The sequence below is a fragment of the Lithobates pipiens genome, unplaced genomic scaffold (assembly GCF_037356315.1).
Source record: "Lithobates pipiens isolate NorthernLeopardFrog02 unplaced genomic scaffold, aLitPip1_a1.2 Scaffold_30, whole genome shotgun sequence".
In the NCBI taxonomy this organism is placed as follows: Eukaryota; Metazoa; Chordata; class Amphibia; order Anura; family Ranidae; genus Lithobates; species Lithobates pipiens.
In genome coordinates, this window is record NW_027507791.1 from 54,912,265 (window position 1) to 54,931,222 (window position 18,958).

At 46.1% G+C, this 18,958-nt stretch overlaps 1 protein-coding gene across 4 annotated transcripts in view; it reads left to right on the plus strand.

The window, feature by feature from the left end:
* OTUD7B (OTU deubiquitinase 7B) overlaps positions 1-18,958 on the plus strand; it is a 120,520-nt gene that overhangs the window by 68,362 nt on the left and 33,200 nt on the right. For 3 of the 4 annotated variants that reach the window (XM_077464247.1, XM_077464246.1, XM_077464248.1), the window contains exons 2-3: positions 11,932-12,093; positions 17,804-18,019. In XM_077464247.1, coding sequence (XP_077320373.1) covers positions 11,932-12,093; positions 17,804-18,019 — 378 coding nt within the window. Of the gene's footprint in view, positions 1-3,907; positions 4,387-11,931; positions 12,094-17,803; positions 18,020-18,958 lie in introns of those variants that run through there. The other variant, XM_077464245.1, reaches the window with a different exon arrangement.

The window sequence follows — 18,958 nt, forward strand, 5'->3', positions numbered from 1 at the left end:
AGAGTCCAGGACCTCCGGGTTAAAAGATTTATGAAAGGCAACAGACACCCCCTTGGATTTGGCCTGCGGATTAACACTGTGGAACCATTGAGGGTAGTACCTATTGCGCAGTGCCGGAATAGCTCCAGCTCGAAAATGTGTTTCCTGGAGCAACAGAATTTTCGCGTGCTTTTTGTGAAAATGGTAAAGTGTCTGGCTCCGCTTCTCGGGAGTGTTGAAACCCCTACAATTAAAGGAAGCAAAAGTTATCGAATCGTCACTAGCCATGGGGGATCATTAGGGTGGAGCTCGGGATCAATAGGATAAGTGACACTATGGGCAAACCCCATTGGGGTAAGGAACAGGAATAGAGGATGTACAGGGGAGGTAAGGGAGGGGGGGAGGGGTGGGAGGGTAAAGGCAGAGAGAAGGTGAAGGGGAGAAGAAAAGAAAGAATAGAGAGAAAGAACAGTATGACAACCTTGCATAAGTAGTAACAACAGTGGCAGGTATGGTAACCCGTTCCCAGCACAATAAGCAGGGGGACATGAAACAGGGCATTTAGAAACATCAGTGATAGGAGACGGGCCCAGTAGGTCAGGCAGAAAAGAGGAGTAGGCAAGAAAAGTAAAATAAAAATAAAAATAAAAAAGGCCACTAGGTGGCTCCAAAAGGCAAACATTACAAAGAAAAGAAGCCTGTCATAAAGGCACAAATCAGTGCATCGCACAGTGATCATAGGATCACCGTGGGGCGCACAAAAAAAAAAAAAAAAAAAAAACCCCGTAAAGGGGGGGGGGGGGGGGAGTGTGGGATAAAAACACAGAGTCGGGCAGCTCCCAGCACCCCGGCCCCATGGGTAAACCAGTATCAGTTGCGACCTAAAGAGTAAACTAAAGAACATAGTAAGCATAAACATCTTAGTGGTCATCAATAAATGCAATTGTAAACCGGCATAAAATAGAGAACATCTATGAGTCATAGGGGGAAGAACATGCAATAGGCCCAACAAAGGGATCAGATTAAACAAAACAATAATCATAAAGTATGTCAAGGGCAACACGGAGGGGACCGTTGTATACAGTGGGTTGCAAAGACAAGTCTTGAGATCAGTCCAGGAACTATCAGCACAACGGATAACCCCAACTATAGGGAAAGGGGGGAGGGGAACACAGCAACGGGGGTTGTAAAAGATATGCAAAAAACCTGTAAACAAAAGGGTTAATCAACATGTGAGATATTCGACCCATACGGGTCCAAGGCCATCACAGGGGAAGGCCCCAGCGGCGGGAGGAGAAAACAGGCCCGGGGGGCCCACTGGATCGGGTCAGTCGTTGGGATCCTGAAGCTGCGGGGACCGAGTGGTGCGCTTGCGTCCTTGCTTCTGCCATTGCGGGGTGTAGGGTAGACCTGGAGTGGTCGGTGCAAACGGCCAGTCAGGCAGGGCAACTTGGGGCAGTTCAAGCGTACTAAGAAATGTAGGCAGGTCCCCCAACGTACGAAATACAGCGGTTTTACCCGCGTGGTGCACTCGAAGATGGAACGGGAAACGCCATTGGTATTTGATCTGTCTTGCTTGCAGGAGTTGCGTGAGGGGTCGTAGGGATTTCCGCAAAGCCAGTGTTTGGCGAGAGAGATCAGGAAGGAGCATGATGGGTGCGTCATTAAAGAGGATCGACTGCTGCGTGCTGGCGGCCCTCATAATGTTCTCCTTTATTTTGTAGAAATGGACACGGCACAACGTGTCACGAATGAAGGAGGGGTCAGGGGTACGGGGACCCGATGTACGGTGCACCCGGTCCAATTCGATCGGGTCATCCTTGGGTCGTTGGAGCAGTTGGTTGAAGATAGTCGTCACAGCTGCAGGCAGGTTTTTGGGGTCAACCGACTCGGGTATCCCCCGTATACGGATGTTGTTGCGGCGACTGCGATTTTCGAGGTCGTCCTGTTGGTATGAGAGCTGCTGAAGCAGGACAGTGTGGGTATTGAGGATCCGATCATGTGATTGTACAGTGTCCCGCAGGCTATCTACTGTGCTATCCACATCATCAAAGCGCACCCCCACATCTTTTCTCAAGTCAGAGATTTCCTTGCGGTATGTTTCCTCGATCCGGAGTACACAGTGTTCAAAGTCAGCTTTGGTGGGTAGAGACCTCATGTAGCTGTGCAGAGATCTAATCTGCGATTCCATGTCCCATCCATCCCCCGATCCTAGGGAGGCATTAGAGCGGCTTCTGGTAAGCCTGGGGGAGAGGGCAGTGTCCTCAGAGTGTGAGAGCAGGCTGTGGGGACGCACCTGAGACTGCAGAGCTGATTCAGAGCGTGCCGGGGATGGAGGGGCCGGCGTCCCTTTGGATGCCGGTCGGTGCTGAGAGGACGACCGTCCATGGCCAAAATAATCATCGAGATCCCCTCCCGGGTGACGGTTATTGCCACTCTTGTGTGCTTTGGGCTTGTCTTTCCCCATGGTGCTGTGTATAGTCCGGTTTACTGTCCGAAAGAAGGGCCGGGGGAGCCAGGAGCTGAGTATAGGCCCGACCTACCTCTCCATACGTGGGGGCAGGTCTTTAGAGGTGAAAGTCCAGATCATTCAGGGGGGCTTGCATATAAAGCAGAACGTGGTTCTATAGGTACAATCTTGAGATAGATCAAGGTGACCCCCGCCGTAGCAATTCTGTGGGGTATAGTGGCTGAGTATCTGAGAGGATTAAAGGATCATCCAGGTAGAAGGAATGTAAAGTGGTCAGTCCCCTGCTGCAGTAGAGTAAATGAATAGACAAGGGAGCCAGAGCAGAGTCTGTGTGCAGAGGGCTGCAGGGGATGCCTGGAGTAGTGGACCAGGAGAGCAGGCTGGGGTCACAATCAAAGGTGGATGGGGGACCACAAGCAGAGAGATAAGTCTACTAAAGCAATCCTCCGTGAGGGGGGGTTTTCAAGCAGGCAGACCGCAGATGCGAGCCAAAACATCCGCGGAGCACGTTTCTGGGCAGCAGTTGCAGGAAACCCTGGGGATCCTCAGGCCTCAGTAGGCCGCATTAGGCCGGGGCCGGCCGCGGGCCCCCCGAGGGCCGCGGAAGCTCGAAACCACCCCAAATAGGATCCGGGCGGGGGGGGGAGACAACTGGAGGGGACCGATGACAGCCCCTTACCTCACCCGCCGGCGTGGCTCCGATGGCTTCAGGCGATCCCGGAGGCCCAAGATGGCGGCGGCCGGCGGAGAAACTAGTGGCAGGTCCGGGCGGCTGGAGGCCTCAATTCCGAGGGAAAATCGTCCAGGACCCCGTGGCGGCACAGCGCGGACCGGGCGCAACAATTTTCTGGGCAGATTGTGCTCGTTGGCAGGTGGATGGCGACGGATTGCTCCGTGACCGGCGGGAGCTCCTCAACTACACGTCCGCCGCCATTCGCGTCAGGCCACGCCCCACGAGTGGTTATTTAAGTTACCGTTGCCTTTCTATCATCTCCAACCAGTCTGCCCATATTCCTCTGACCTCAACAAGGCATTTTCATCCACACAAGTGCCGCTCACTGGATATTTTTTCTTTTTCGCACCATTCTCTGTAAACCCGAGAGATGGTTGTGCGTGAAAATCCCAGTAGATCAGCAGTTTGTTGAAATACCCAGACTAGCCCATCTGGCACCAACAACCATTCCACATTCATGCCTTTCTTCCCCATTCAGAATCTGTATTTAAACTTCAGCATGTTGTCTTCACCACGTCCTAGATGCCGAAGTGCCTTGGCTGCTTATCAATTTTTGTTACCAAGCAATTGAACAACCTGAACCTAATAAAGTGTCTGATAAGTGTATGCAGCGGCAGCCCCACCCTTTTTTCATCTTGTTGCCTCTTTTGAATAGAAAGTTCAGACTTGGGGGAGTTTCTTGTTCCTGATTAGTGACTGAAGTCCAAGGATCAGCATGACATCTAATGCTTTCGGATAGAGGCTGCTTTCATAGAACCAACAAATAACTCGCTCTTTAGTGTTTGCTTTTGGGGGAACTAAAACAATCCAAAGACAGGAGCACACGGGATCGCGGACAATGGACTTCTGGAGTCCTAAATTGTGCAAAGATAAAATTGGGGACAACGGGTGCAGCTGTCTTGTGCACTAAATAAAATCCTTTATAAGGATACAAATGGACGTCATTGCGCTCTTTGCAGTGATCCGGGGCACTGATCCCAGAGGACTACTACAGGCCTGATGACATTCCTTTTGCTGCAGGCTCTGTTATGTGACTTCTCCCTGGAGTGGCTGCCCTTGTATCTCTCTCGGGGCGGGTGACTTTATTAGGTGTTGGCAGTTTGTTAAATGAAGTTACTTGTTGATAAGCTGGAGGCGGAGGAATCTAGATGTGATCACAGGAAGCACAGAGGAGGCATCACCAGCGCGGAAAAGTCACCAGAAGGTGAGCATTCGGTAGAAGTACGGCCGATGAATAGTGTTGACTTTCTCCTTTTTTATACTGTGCAGCGATAAAGCTCTGCAGTGGGGCACGAGAGTCCCTACAGTACTGCACAGACCTTTGGCAGCTCAGATGTTTTCCTTTTGTTGGAGTTTCCCTTTAGTGCTACGTAGCAAATAAACAAGTACGCCGGGCCTTATTCACACTGTCAATATAAAATCGGAGTCTCTATGCGTTTTTAAAGGATGCTTATAAATGCATGTAATGATTTTTCAGTGCTATGCAGTCAATTTAGCTGCGTTTAGAGAAAACTGTAAATAATTGTGCATTCAGGTTCCGATTTTAGAAATGAAAGCACAGCTAAACCCACTTTAACTGGAAAGAGCGGTATTAAACCCAAAAATGTCAACCAATCATTAAAGTGTTAACCCAGAAAAATAAAACGAAAGATTCTGCTAGTTTAAAGCATGTTATAGAGCACAGTGCTTATGCTGTGTCATTTGGCCCCCTGTATCACCTGAAATACCTGACTGATCCTGCTAGTTTCTAGTCCCCCCCCCCCATGCTGACCTTGATATATCAGGGCTGCTGAGCCCTGACACCGTTGTCAACGTACACGTCATTCGCAGCCTGCTCTGTCTCCTCTCCTCCATCCTTTCCCCCCTCCCCTCCTTGCCTGTCGGCTCCATGTCTGTGCTGTCCCTTCCCGTCTTGCTGCTCAACTTACTGTTTCTTTTTAATATGATCCTCTGTTTTTTAACGTAATGGCCCCCTGTGATTGTGCTTTATGAAAAAATGTGTTTACAGAGCGCTAATCTGCGCTCATTGACCTTCCTCTCTGTCCTCTCTTGGCCTGACAGATGCAGCAGGCGGGGCCAACTCTCTCCTCCTTCTCTTTCTCCTCCTTCTCTTTCTCCTCCTTCTCTTTCTCCTCCTTCTCTTTCTCCTCCTCCTTGTTGTCCTCCTCCTCCTCCCCACCTATCTTCTTTCTCCTCCGCCTTCTCCCTCTCCTCTTTCTTTCGTTCTTTCGTTCTTTCGTTCTTTCGTTCTTTCGTTCTTTCTTTCTTTCTTTCTTTCTCCTCCCCTGACTGACATCAGTAGGGGATCCCTGGCGCTGCCCACTGCATCTGTGGGGCTGAGAGAAAGGCGGGTCAATGAGCGCAGATCAGCCCTCTGTAAACAAGGTACATAAAGCATTATCTTTATAAAGCACAGTCACAGGGGGCCATTACATTAAAAAACAGAGGATTATGTAAAGATACATTGGTGGGTTAACAACCACTTTAACCATGTCCCGTCCTGGACTTTTGGTGATTGTTCCGGGATAATCGCCTCGGTATCGATTTTGGTGCCGGCGGTTGACTCTTGTACTAGCAATCGAGTGGCACACTAGCCGCTCGATTAGTATTACAAACACTGGGAAGGAATGTCCCCACCCCCATCCCAAGTCTTTAGATATCCTAGTAAAGCCAAGGAGCTGGGCAGAAAAATGATGGCCAAGCAGCGTCTGCATCCAATCACATACAGCTGCTGCTCGGGTTCTTTGATGGGCAGCGGACACCGACTGTCGGAATACAGTAAATCTAGCGGGAGAGTCGTCCATCCGCACTGTATATCATGGATGGAGGAACCTATTCAAATATTTCCTGGGCTGAAGGAATCCATCGATGTGCTGGATGTGTATGGCCAGCTTTAGAGGAGTACAGAAGCGTTCTCTTCTATTCTGCATTCCAGAGCGGACAGATAGCGCTGGACTCCCGCCACATCCTTGGATCTGGCACTGGATGAGGAATGAAGAAAATGACTCTGGATGTCGGCGTGAGGCGTACGGACCGTGTAATTAACAGCATATGCTTGTGGGACCGCAAGTGTTTGGGTTTTTGTGCGTAGGGTGGAGCGGCAGGGAGAGCGCTGTGCGTTTTTGGCAGCGATTGTTTCTGTAAACATATTTGTCTATGGAGAAGGTTCACTTTACTGCTGGAAGCGTGGAATCCTCCGTGTCTGTGGGAGTTATTTTATATATCGCTGTGTGATTGGCTGAATGCCAACCTCTGGGCACACAGCTAAACGCACACATATGAAATTTACATATATAATTATGCATGTCGTTTTTCCTGTCCATCCAGTCCTGCGTTTTACATAGCTTTGTCACAGCGCAGGCTGCCTGTGATGACCTGACTTGTTTTTTTTTATTTTTCTGCTACAGGTAAGAAATTCAGCTAGGTCCCTTTTTTTTTTCTTTTTTTTTTTTTTTTTCTGCTCCCAGCTTCCAATCTGCGTTCAGACCTGAGCACTTTTCCGGCGTCGCTGCAGGTGTTAATTTCTGATCACCGCCATTACTAGTAAAAAAAATTAAAATCAAGCCATAAATCTATCCCCTATTTTGTAGACGTTATAACTTTTGCGCAAACCAATCAATATACGCTTGGGATTTTTTTATTTTTTTTACCAAAAATATGTAGCAGAATACATATTGGACTGAACTGATGAAGAAATAGATTTTTTTACATTTATTTTAATTGGAAATGTTTTATAGCAGTAAGGAAAAAATTGTGTTTTTTTTTTTTTATTTATTTATTTTTATTTTATTTTATTGTTGGTCTTTTTTATTTTTTTTTATTGCGCAAAAAATAATCCACAGAGGTGATGAAATGCCACCAAAACGCTCTAATGCAGAAGGTGTGTTAAAGTGCTACTAAACCCACAACAGTAAAATCGGTCAGTCTATGCAGTAAAGCATTGCTTATTATACTCGCTGTGGAACCTCAGGGGTTAATCCTCTATATTGTGTAAAAAAAAAAGTTGATTGACCCTGTCTTCTCTGATCCTCCCTTTCTTCCACTGTCCCCAATTCATCTGCTGATAGTACAGAGCCTGGGGGCACTCTGCATATGCTCAGTTTGGTGTGTATTGCTAGAGACTTTTTTTTTTTTTTTTTGGGGGAATGTGCACGTGATCAGCACAGGGCCAATCAGCACTGTCCAGACAGAGGGTCAGGGGCCATGCAGCCTCATGGGACAGTCGGAGTAGAATGAAAACTCTTCCCACAAACTCTAACCAGACACTGATAAAAGTCACAAGACTGCTATATACTGCTGATGAGAAAAGGTATTTAGCCGTTTATATTTACTAAAAGATTTGCATTTCCATGTTCTGTGTACTGTGGGAGACCAGATATAATGAATGCAGGGTGCGGGGTTTAGTAACACTTTAACTGGACAGATCACCAGGTGAAAATAAAGGGGGGAAGGAAAAAAGAATGCAGCCGCCACATCTAATGATTGGTAAGCTGCAATATAATACAGTTTAGGTTTTATGACGGCTGTAACAGCTCACTGCAAGTAAAGGTGTTGTGATGGTCGGTAATATAACAGCCCCGGTTTGTCCCCATTGCTGGCCTAGCTGTGGCCCCCTAACTTTTCCTGTCCATGATGTGGGACCTTCACCACCGTCCTTTGTATGTGAGCAGCTTATCTGCCCTACAGCAGACCTCATTAGTGTTCCTTTTATTGATGTGCTTGTTGTGCTGAGCGGTGACCTCATCACTTGGCGAGCAGCGAACACGTTGGGACTTTCCAACAAGTCCAGATGGGAGGTGAGACTAAATAAAGAGGCAGTGTAAGGAGCGAGGCATGTAGCCTGGTAACCCAAGAAGATGCCATGGCAGACTGGCTCTGCAGTCACAGCTACTGTACATATTTCTTCCACCGGCTGCCCGAGGGATTCACATTGCAGCCGCATTGTACAGGGAAACCCTCCAGTTGAAGGCATTCCCCATTATAGAGAAGGTGTCCCATGCAGCTGATTGGTCAGGGTTTCCGGCTTGGACCTGACATCAGCCAGCTAATAGACCACCATTTAGGACCCTATCATGCGTTTTTAGTGCATCATACGGACCCTAGAATAAGGTGCTTTATCCCTTTAGGTGTTTCCTGTGTCTGTTTTCTGGGTTGTCCCCATTTTTGTTTGAAATGTGGACAGGCTACTTGGAAAACGCTCTTGTTAGAATATATTTTTATATTTTTTGTGCGTGTTTCTGTGCATTGTCCATGCGTTGCCATTGTATATAATGGCACCTTATTGCAAAAATGCATAAAAGATGCAGCAAGCGGGATTTGTAAAAAATGCAACATTTTGAATCGAGTCTATTTAAATCATAAGCGCAACTGTCTTCTCTGACCCGCTGTTGGCTCCTCCTCCGACCCGCTGTTGGCTCCTCCTCCGACCCGCTGTTGGCTCCTCCTCCGACCCGCTGTTGGCTCCTCCTCCGACCCGCTGTTGGCTCCTCCTCCGACTCGCTGTTGGCTTCTCCTCCGACCCGCTGTTGGCTTCTCCTCTGACCCGCTGTTGGCAGTTGGCTCCTCCTCTGACCCCGCTGTTGGCTCCTCCTCTGACCCCGCTGTTGGCTCCTCCTCTGACCCCGCTGTTGGCTCCTCCTCTGACCCCGCTGTTGGCTCCTCCTCTGACCCCGCTGTTGGCTCACCGACAGTCTCATTCACTTTAATGGGACGGCTGGTGATGCGGCAGTGACACAACAAGGTGAGGGATGTGGCGGCACCGGGTGAGCGGATGCCATGATGGATCTGCAATGACTGGTACTCTTTAAATCTAAGGACTCTTACTGGCCATTAGAATTTTTAATATTTGCAGACAAAATTAAGGTTTCCCATTTAGAATAAGAAGCAGTCAGGTTAGTAAAACAGCGATATCAGAACCGATTCAATCACACAGTTTGTAGTGTACATGGATTTGCAAAACAATGGGATAAAGTAATATTCTTGAACTTTGTTTTATCTCACAGTTACTGTGAAATTGTGTGAATGCATCAATGCACATAAAATGCATGGTGTGAATGAGTCCTCCTTGTTGGTTGTATATTAATGGCTGTCCCTAAAGCGGTAGCAAACCGCTGATTTTTTTTTTAATTTTATTTTTTGGAACCTGCAAGGTAAAGCCATAATGTGCTAGTATGCATCACATACTAGCACATTATTTGAAAAAAAAAAAACTTAGAACGAAGCTCTCCAGCGATGAGCTGTCACCGCTGACAAGGCTTCCATCTTCACCTGGTTTTCCTCCAGGGTTTGCGGACTCCGGCTGTGTGAGTGGGTGGTGCTGCGATGACGTCACTCCCGCTCACCGTTTACTGCACAGGTGTCCGTTCCTTCAAAGCACTTGTGCTGGTGATGTCACTGAATTGTCCACATTATATATAGCAAGCTTTGGAGAGTGAAGCAATAAAGCATGGACCCTGGGAAACAGTCTTGTGCTGGTCTCTATTAGGATGGTATTTTTTTAGCTATTGCGTGGTTATGCTTATTTAAGTCGAATCTCTCTGTAAGACCGTGAGATCCTTTCTTTCTATTTGCTATCTGTAGAACCTTGATTCGATCCTGAAGAAGCCCAATGGTGAAACGCGTAGATACACAAGGACTCACTGTATATTATGTAAAAAAAAAAAAAAAGTAAAGAGTGGGGTGTCAGGACAATTCTGATCATTGGAGAAGAGCAGGCTGAGTGCCCAGCATAGCCAGAGAGAACTGACCATGCTGTGTACTGCTGCTTAGTGTGGTCAGTTTTTAATAGGAAAGCAGAAGACTAGTAGGAACACAGGGGATTTCACATGAAGGAAACAATACAAAGCAAACGGCATACTTTCTCATACAAGTACATGGTACAGCATGTATCAGGATAGGAAATCGAGCACGTGTTTTTTTTAGTTGTCTGTACAATTATTCAATATTTTATAATTAATGTCTTTTTGTTTTCATCAATTTTCACTTCGTGAGTGGGGAAAAAAACCCTGAATGGTTATGTTGAAAAATGTTTTCATAGATTTTATTTTTTTTTCTAATTGTGTGTAAATTATTCAATAAAAAAAAGATTTTGTATAATATGAATTTCAATCACATCTGGGTATTCAGAAATGGATCAAATTTAAACGCGGCTTAGAAAACGTACAAAGTAGATGACTGGACCCAGAACATGTTAAAATATTTTCTCTCAATTTTATTTTTGAAAAAAATATTTTTTCATTCAATCCATCTATGGCCGGCATTAGAACCATGTCACAACTTCATCTCTTCGCCCCCTTTTTTATTCTGACAGCCAGACGAGCTTTATAAATTCTGGACTTTGAATGGCTGTAGAGAAGAGAGAACTGCAGATAAACGGGTACAACTTTTATATAGGAGGATTTGTTTCATCTGTATATCACCTGAAGCCAGTGCCTTCACTGGGTACATGGAAGGGTTTAGAAGCGGTATTGGTTTTCTGGCAGTGTGTGGCACAGCACCGCAGGTAACAATAGTCGGCTGTCACTGACAGGCTCCGTCTTCCTCCGTTCTGACAAGAGCTGCAAATGAGTTTGTTTTCTGACCATATTAATCAGGCGGTGTCATTGCTGTGAGATGTAATCCCCGGAGCGATTCTTTCATGTACTGATGATAAAACCCGGGCGACTGAAGTGCCAGAACAGAAGGCAAGGCTGTAGGTGACACCATGGGGAGTGGATTCTATAAATGCAAAGTCCTCGCCGCCTTCGTTTTTAGATATAAATGTGAGTTCAGGTTTTTAAGGAGAATCGCTGGCAAAAAGCCGACGCCACTTTAATAGATCCCAATGCAGCAGAATGTTTGTAGCTAAAAAAAAAAAACAAAAACAAACTTTTAGCTGTAAAGTAGAACTGCGGGCAGAAATATTATTATGTATTGTATTTGTTACCTTCGTGCATAAATGTTCCTGTTGTGTTATAGATCAGGGGTCTCCAAACGGTCTAAGCAAAGGGCCAGTTTAATGTCCTTTAGACTTTAGGGGGGCCGACTGTGGCCAGAGGGAGGAGAAAATGTCCTGGCATCGGTGAGATCAAACAGTGCTCTATGATTGGTATTGGTGGGGGGGTGGCAGAGGGGCCCCATCGTTGGGGTCGATGGGGGGGTGGCAGAGGGGCCCCATCGTTGGTGTCGGTGGGAGGGATAGTGCCCCATCGTTGCTGTTGGTGGGAGGGATAGTGCCCCATCGTTGGTGTCGGTGGGAGGGATAGTGCCCCATCGTTGGTGTCGGTGGGAGGGATAGTGCCCCATCGTTGGTGTCGGTGGGAGCCATCGTTGGTGTCGGTGGGAGGGATAGTGCCCCATCGTTGGTGTCGGTGGGAGGAATGATGCCCCAAGGGCAGGATAAAGGCAAGGCAAGGGAAGGGCCAAAGTTTGGAGAGCTCTGTTCTAGAGTAAAGCCAGCGGAGTCGGTGATCGGGGACTGTCTCCAGTATTGGAGGCCGATGGCCATTGGTTTTGTATTATCCTCCTAGTAGGTTCTATGAATGTTGAGTGGTGACGTCATTGTTTGTCCCCCCCCCCCCCGTATTAAAACAGAATCCACATTAGGAATGCACTTTTTTTTTTTTTTAATAGTTGGGCCAAATGTTTTAGAATATAAACCCACCAACAAAATGGCTTCCCAGATGTATGTAGAGGGGACATAGTTGGCAAAGATATAAAAATCCTAGATTCTAATGATTTATACATTTTATTTTATTTTCTCTCATTTTAGGTAAGAAATGGGACTTCAGCGCAGCAGTCAATGACTACGATCAGCTACGGCAGCCGCATGCTGGCGGCCCAGCCCAAAACTTCAACGACCCGCGAAGCTACAAACTCCAAGACGCAGCCCGACCCATGAGGCCAGCGCTGCAGCGGCAAGATGATATACAAGGTACATTTTTATTTTATTTTTACCTAGAATTTATTTTTCTTTGTTTTTTTTTGACTGACACAGCTCTCCTGTTTCTTGGTCATAGGGTTTATAGTGGCACCTACTCCTGTGCTACGAACCCCTGGGGCGGGCACCCCAACGCATCTACACAACACAGCAGAAAAAAAGGCAGCAGGCACTAAATTCTAATTTTTAAATTAGCGGCCTTACACAGTGCCCCTCAAGGTTTCATGCACATGGCTGTATAGCATACAGTATGTCTGGACAGTCTTCGCCCGCTACTCAGCCTGTACAAACCAGTGGCAGGGGGTGGCTGATGCCAATATGTCATTCCCGAGCAGGAGAGGTGCATATGGCACTGTGCATGTTGCCACTTGGATCTACTTTGTGTGTGTGTGTGTATGTATATATGTATGTATATATATATATATATATATATATATATATATATATATGTATGTGGGTGTATATATGTATGTATGTATGTGTGTATATATATATATATATATATATATATATATATATATATATATATATATATATATATAATATATTCTATATTACCAAAAGTATTGGGACACCTGCCTTTACACGCACATTAAAGTGGTGTTGCCATTTAAAAAATACTGCAGCTGCTGACTTTTTTAAAAATCTGGCACTTACCTGTCCAGCACTGCGGGGGATCGAAGCCTCGCTCCTCTCCCCCTCCGTTCGGTGGCGCCGGCATTCTAACTGTGGGCGCCCGACTGTGGCTTCACAGCCGGGCACCCACTGCGCATGCGCGAGCGGCACCACGCGCTGTGATTGGCCGCGCAATCATCTGGGACCTGCCGCGTGTCCCAGATGATTGACAAGAGGGAGGGGGCAGAGCTGAGCCCTTCCTGCGCCGAGGGGTGATGTCACGATCCCAGGCACTGAAGGAGGCAGACTACGAGGGACCCCCTAGCAACAGCTATTTAGAGGTGAGTTAAAAAAAAAAATTATTTTATTTTTTTAGGAACATTCATGAATTTTTTTTTATTAATTTTTTTGGGTGCAACTCCACTTTAATGACATCCCAGTCTTAGTCCGTAGGGTTTAATATTGAGTCGGCCCACCCTTTGCAACTATAACAGCCTCAACTGTACTGGGAAGGAGGTTTTGCACAAAATGAAAATGTCATATTAAAGACAATTTAATGCCGAATTCAATACAAAAAAGCAGAATTCAGATATATTCAGTACAAAGCACGTTATTTCTCCTTTTTAGTTTATTTGTATTAAAAAAAAAAAAAAAAAAAATACAACCAGTATTAATTTTTCATAAGGGTGCTTAACTTGTAACCCTTGAAGAATGAATTTCAGTCTCTGAATAAGCCCTGCTGTGATTGGTTCTCTTTTTACGAATGAACGGCACGAGTGAAAAACATTTTACAGCTTTGTTTGTTTTGAGCGCTGTGTAAACTTGGAGTAAGGAACAAATAGAAGGTATAGAATACACAGAGAGGCCACTGACGGCAGGTGAGGACAAGAAATGTCAGTTCATAAAGCTCCTCTAATAACAGTTTTTACGGCGCTCTGACACTTGTGTCCCTTTGAAAGGTCCATCGCATAAAGCCTGCAACTTTCTCTGGTGCTGTAATCCAGAGCATTTAAAATATGACAAGAATTCCAGTCCCTGCAATGATCATTTATGATTGAAGACGTGTATAGCATTGGGTAGATAACGACATTCCAGGTTTATATCCCGCGATAAAAGGTATTATGTAATCACAGGGATTTAAAGTGCAAGTAAACCTCCCCCTCCCCCATCGTTTTCAGCCAAGGAAGCTGCCATCTTTGTCTCTCTTTAATCGACAACTGCCATGATGCTGCACATGTGATCAGTTATGACACCAGCCATTGGATGGTTTGACAGTTTGGTTGAGAGCACAATGCTTTTCTAGATAGGTTTACTTCTGCTTTAAGGGCTTTTACGCTTGCTTCGGCTTCAACAAGGCTTCAGACATGCTTTGTTAAATCTCTCTGAATGCCAGTCAAAGCCCCTGTCACTAAATAAAATGGTTAGCTTACAGTCCTGTTTACACCTTGCTTTTGCTTTGCTTCGGCTTTGCTTCAAAAAGTATACCCCATGTAGCTACAGTGGTTCTTCAAAGCTTCCATAGAAGTCTATGGCAAAGCACACTCAAAGCCTCAGGGAAGACCCCCCCCCCCCCACCACGGAAGCCGCCTCAGGGAAGACCCCCCCCACCACGGAAGCCGCCTCAGGGAAGACCCCCCCCACCACGGAAGCCGCCTCGGGGGAGCCACCCCACCACGGAAGCCGCCTCGGGGGAGCCACCCCACCACGGAAGCCGCCTCGGGGGAGCCACCCCACCACGGAAGCCGCCTCGGGGGAGCCACCCCACCACGGAAGCCGCCTCGGGGGAGCCACCCCACCACGGAAGCCGCCTCGGGGGAGCCACCCCACCACGGAAGCCTCATTGTAAACGAACCATTTTATTTAGTGACAGGAGCTTTGACTTGCTTTCAGAGCGTTGACAAGGCCTGTCCGAAGCCTTGTTTTGAAGCAAGTGTAAACTAGCCCTAAGAGCTCTTGCCCTTGTCTCAATGATACAGTGCAATAGTAGCAAGAATGCCATCTATTTTGGGCTTTAACCACTTCATCTCCAGAAGATTTACCCCCCCCCCCCCCAGGCCATTTTTTGCGATACGGCACTGCGTTATTTCAACTGACAACTGCGCAGTCGTGCGACACTGTACTCAAATAAAATTTGATGTTCATCTTTCCCCCACAAATAGAGCTTTCTTTTGGTGTTATTTGATCACCCCTGCGTTTTTTTTTAATATTTTGCCCTTTTTAAACAAAAAGAACCACCAACAATTTCGAAAAGCAAAACAATACTTTTTACATTCTGCTTAAACACATATTCAAAAAAAAAAGTAAAAAATCGAATTTCTTCATAAATTTAGGCAAGTATGTATTCTGCTACATATTTTTGGTAGAAAAAATCCCCTATAAGCGAATATTGATTTGTTTGTGCAAAAGTTTTAGTCTACAAACTGGGATATTTTTATTTATTTTTTTGTCTTCACTTGTAACGGCAGCAATTGGCAATTTATAATGGGACTGCGATATTGCGGCGAACACATTGGACACCTAACAGACACTCTTTTGGGGACCAGTGACACGAATACAGTAATCGGTGCTAAAAAAATAAAATAATAATGCAGGGAAGGGGTTAACATCAGGGGCGATCAAAGGCTTAACTTTGTGCCTAGGATGTGCTTACTCACTATTGGGGAGGTGCTTTTACCAGGAGAAGGCAAAGATCCGTGTTCCTACTTTGCAGAAACACAGGATCAGTACCTTCCCTACTGACAGAGCAACAATCTGCCTTGTTTACAAAGGTAGATTGTCGTTCTGTCTGTGTAATCGCCAGCTGGCAGTGGATATCAAGTCCGCGGTACCCGCCGCTGGGCTCTCGCTTTGTCCGCTGTGGCATCATAGCGGGAGCGGATCATCAATGGTGTGCGCCTCAGACCCGGAAGTGTCAGATCATGTACTAGACTAGGTATGTGATCTGGTGCAGAGCGGCCACAGTAAATGTAGTAAGCGGTACGCAAGCAAGTAAATATAATATACTTCGCTAATTATTTACTAATGCTAGCAGCACAAGGATTAAAATAGTTAAGGTTGACTGAGTGAAGTTCCACTTTAAGGACATATAATGAATGGGCATCATAGCCCTGCCACATCAGGGGCCATCACAAGGGGCCCCTTCATTCATACTGTATTAACTGCTTAAGGACCACCTCACGCCGATATATGTCGGCAGAATGGCACGGCTGGGCACTTAAAGAGCCATGTACAGGTACGCGATTGTGCCCAGCCGTGCCATTCTGCCGACATATATCGGCGTGAGGTGGTCCTTAAGCAGGGTTGGGAGCGCGCCGCTGGTCCTGAGCTCCGTGGGACCAGCGGCGATCGTGATCGCCGCTGGTGTCCCCCGATTGGGTCAGAACTGAAGAACGAGGAGAGATTTGTGCAAACAAACCTATCCCCGTGCTTCCTACTGTGGCTGTCACCGATCGTCTGTGCCCTGTTATAGGGAAGACTATCAGTGACGTCACATGCCAGGCCACGCCCCCTGCAATAAAAAAAAACACAACCCCTACACTACCCCCCCTAGTGGTTAACGCCTTCACTGCCAGTGTCTGTTACACAGGAATCAGTGCATTTAAATAGCACTGATTGCTGTATAAATGACAATGGTCCCAAAAATGTGTCAAAAATGTCCGATGTGTCCTCCATAGCGTCACAGTCACAATAAAAATCACTGATCGCCGCCATTACTAGTAAAAAAAAAAAAAAAAAATTTATAAAAATGCTATAAAACTATCCCCTATTTTGTAAACGCTATAACTTTTGCGCAAACCAATCAGTGATCGCTAATTGCGATTTATTTATTTATTTTTTCCAAAAATATGTAGAAGAATACGTATCGGCCTAAACTGAGGAAAATGTTTTTTTTTATATATATTTTTTGGGGATATTTATTATAGCAAAAAGTAAAAAATATTGAATTTTTTTTCAAAATTGTCGCTCTTTTTGTTTATAGCGCAAAAAATTTAAACCGCAGAGGTGATCAAATACCACCAAAAGAAAGCTCTATTTGTGGGGAAAAAAAGGACTCCAATTTTGTTTGGACAGCCGCGCAATTGTCAGTTAAAGGGGCGCAGTGCCGAATCGCAAAAAGGGGAGGCCTGGTCCTTTGGCTGCAAATTGGTCCGGGGCTTAAGTGGTTAAAGCAGAGAGCGGCGCTGATGTTGGCATATCATCAGAGGACCACTCTGGGCCAGAGAGGAGTGAAAGAGGAAGGAAGCCGAAATCTTGTGACTGGTTTGAAGATATCTGAAAATGTTAAAGTGATCGTAAAGGTTCCGTTTTTTTTTTTTTTTTTTTTTTTTTTTTTTTATAAAACAAACCTGTCATACTTGCCTCCGCTGTGCATTTGGTTTTGCATAGAGTGGCCCTATCCTCCTCTTCTGAGGTCCCTCCACAGCGCTGCTGGCTCCTCCTCTACTTGAGGGCCCCATCGAAGAAGCGCTCTCCGTCAGGACACCTGCGCGGCTGAAACCCCCCACCTGCCCCCCTCGGGGTCTGCGTCATTTGGATTTGATTGACAGCAGCGGGAGCCAATGGCTTGCGCTCTTATCAGTTTATCCAATCAGGACACGAGACACCGGCTGGTGTGCTCATTCCCATTGCGGAAATGACGGGGCTCAGGTAAGTATAAGGGGGGCTCGGGGGCGCTGCAGCAAAGGTTTTTCACCTTAATGCATAGAATGTATTAAGGTGAAAAACGAGGCGTTTGCAACTCCTTTTAAGTGTGTGTGTGTATATATATATATATATATATATATATATATATATATATATATATATATATATATATATATATATATATATATATATATTGAAGGGGTTATTGGGGGTCAGGGGGCTGAGCCCTGAGTTGGCCTTTTATGTAACTGAGGCACCCCGCATTTAAATGTCTGTGAATAAATGTTTTATTTAGGTCATAACAGCATGATGTAGAAGATCAGTTAACTTTTATCTTTGTCCCAAAATGTACCAAAAACCATAATATTCTCTTTATAATATGGCTGCCTTCCTCCTCCATGTCTGCAGTCATTTTTACATATTTTTTTCCCCTTCTGTCCTGCAGAGAAACGCCTGTCCCGGGGCATATCCCACGCCAGCTCGTCCATCGTTTCCTTGGCTCGATCGCATGTCTCCAGCAACGGCAGTAATGAGCACCCACTGGAAACACCGGTGTGCACCTTCCAGCTGCCAGACCTGACGGTGTACAGCGATGACTTCCGCAGCTTCATCGAGCGGGATCTCATTGAACAGTCCATGCTGGTGGCCTTGGAGCATGCCGGTGAGTTATTTCCTGATCATCTATAGGGCAGATGGATCTATGCAGTTTGTTTTTCCTTGTGTAATGTGATGTCTGGTATACAGTACGTGTTAAAGCTGAACAAAGAGCTAAATACACAGATGATATACTGTAGACCAGGGATATGCAATTAGCGGACCTCCAGCTGTTGCAGAACTACAAGTCCCATGAGGCATTGCAAGGCTGACAGCCACAAGCATGACACCCAGAGGCAGAGGCATGATGGGACTTGTAGTTTTGCAACAGCTGGAGGTCCGCTAATTGCATATCCCTGCTGTAGACTCTCCCATATGCCAAATTCCTCTTCTTTTTTTTTTTTCTGCTCATGTGTTCTGACTTCCTGTTAGGTGTTCATTCTCCATGGTCCCACTCTATGTAGGAACGTGGCCACCCTCTCTTGCTTGCTCCAGAGATGGACTATGGGATTTGTAGTGTACATAAAGCAGTACACGTGATCTCAGCTAATGTGCACTGATCATTACAAACAAAAAGGAAAAGGAGAGGTTGGGGAGCTCACGGAGGAACATAACAATGAGGCAGATAAACACAGTAAGAAAAAATGTTTGAGGAAAAGTGGATTGCAGGGCCCTTAAAGCGGAGTTCCACCCAAAAATGGAACTTCCGCTTTTCGGATCCCCCCCCCCTTCCTCCCCTCCGGTGTCACATTTGGCACCTTTCAGAGGGGAGGGGAGAGCAGATACCTGTATAATCCAGGTATTTACTCCCACTTCCAGGCAGTATCCGCAGATATCTTTGCCTAAATCATGCTTGGGCATTAAGATTTGTTTTACCCTTTTTAGGTGTGAAGAGGTTAAACTGGTTGCAAACACTTCCATATACCCAGTGAAGTGACTGGCTTCAGGTGACACACAGCGATTAAAACAAATCCTACATAGGTTGTACCTATTTATCTGCAGTCGT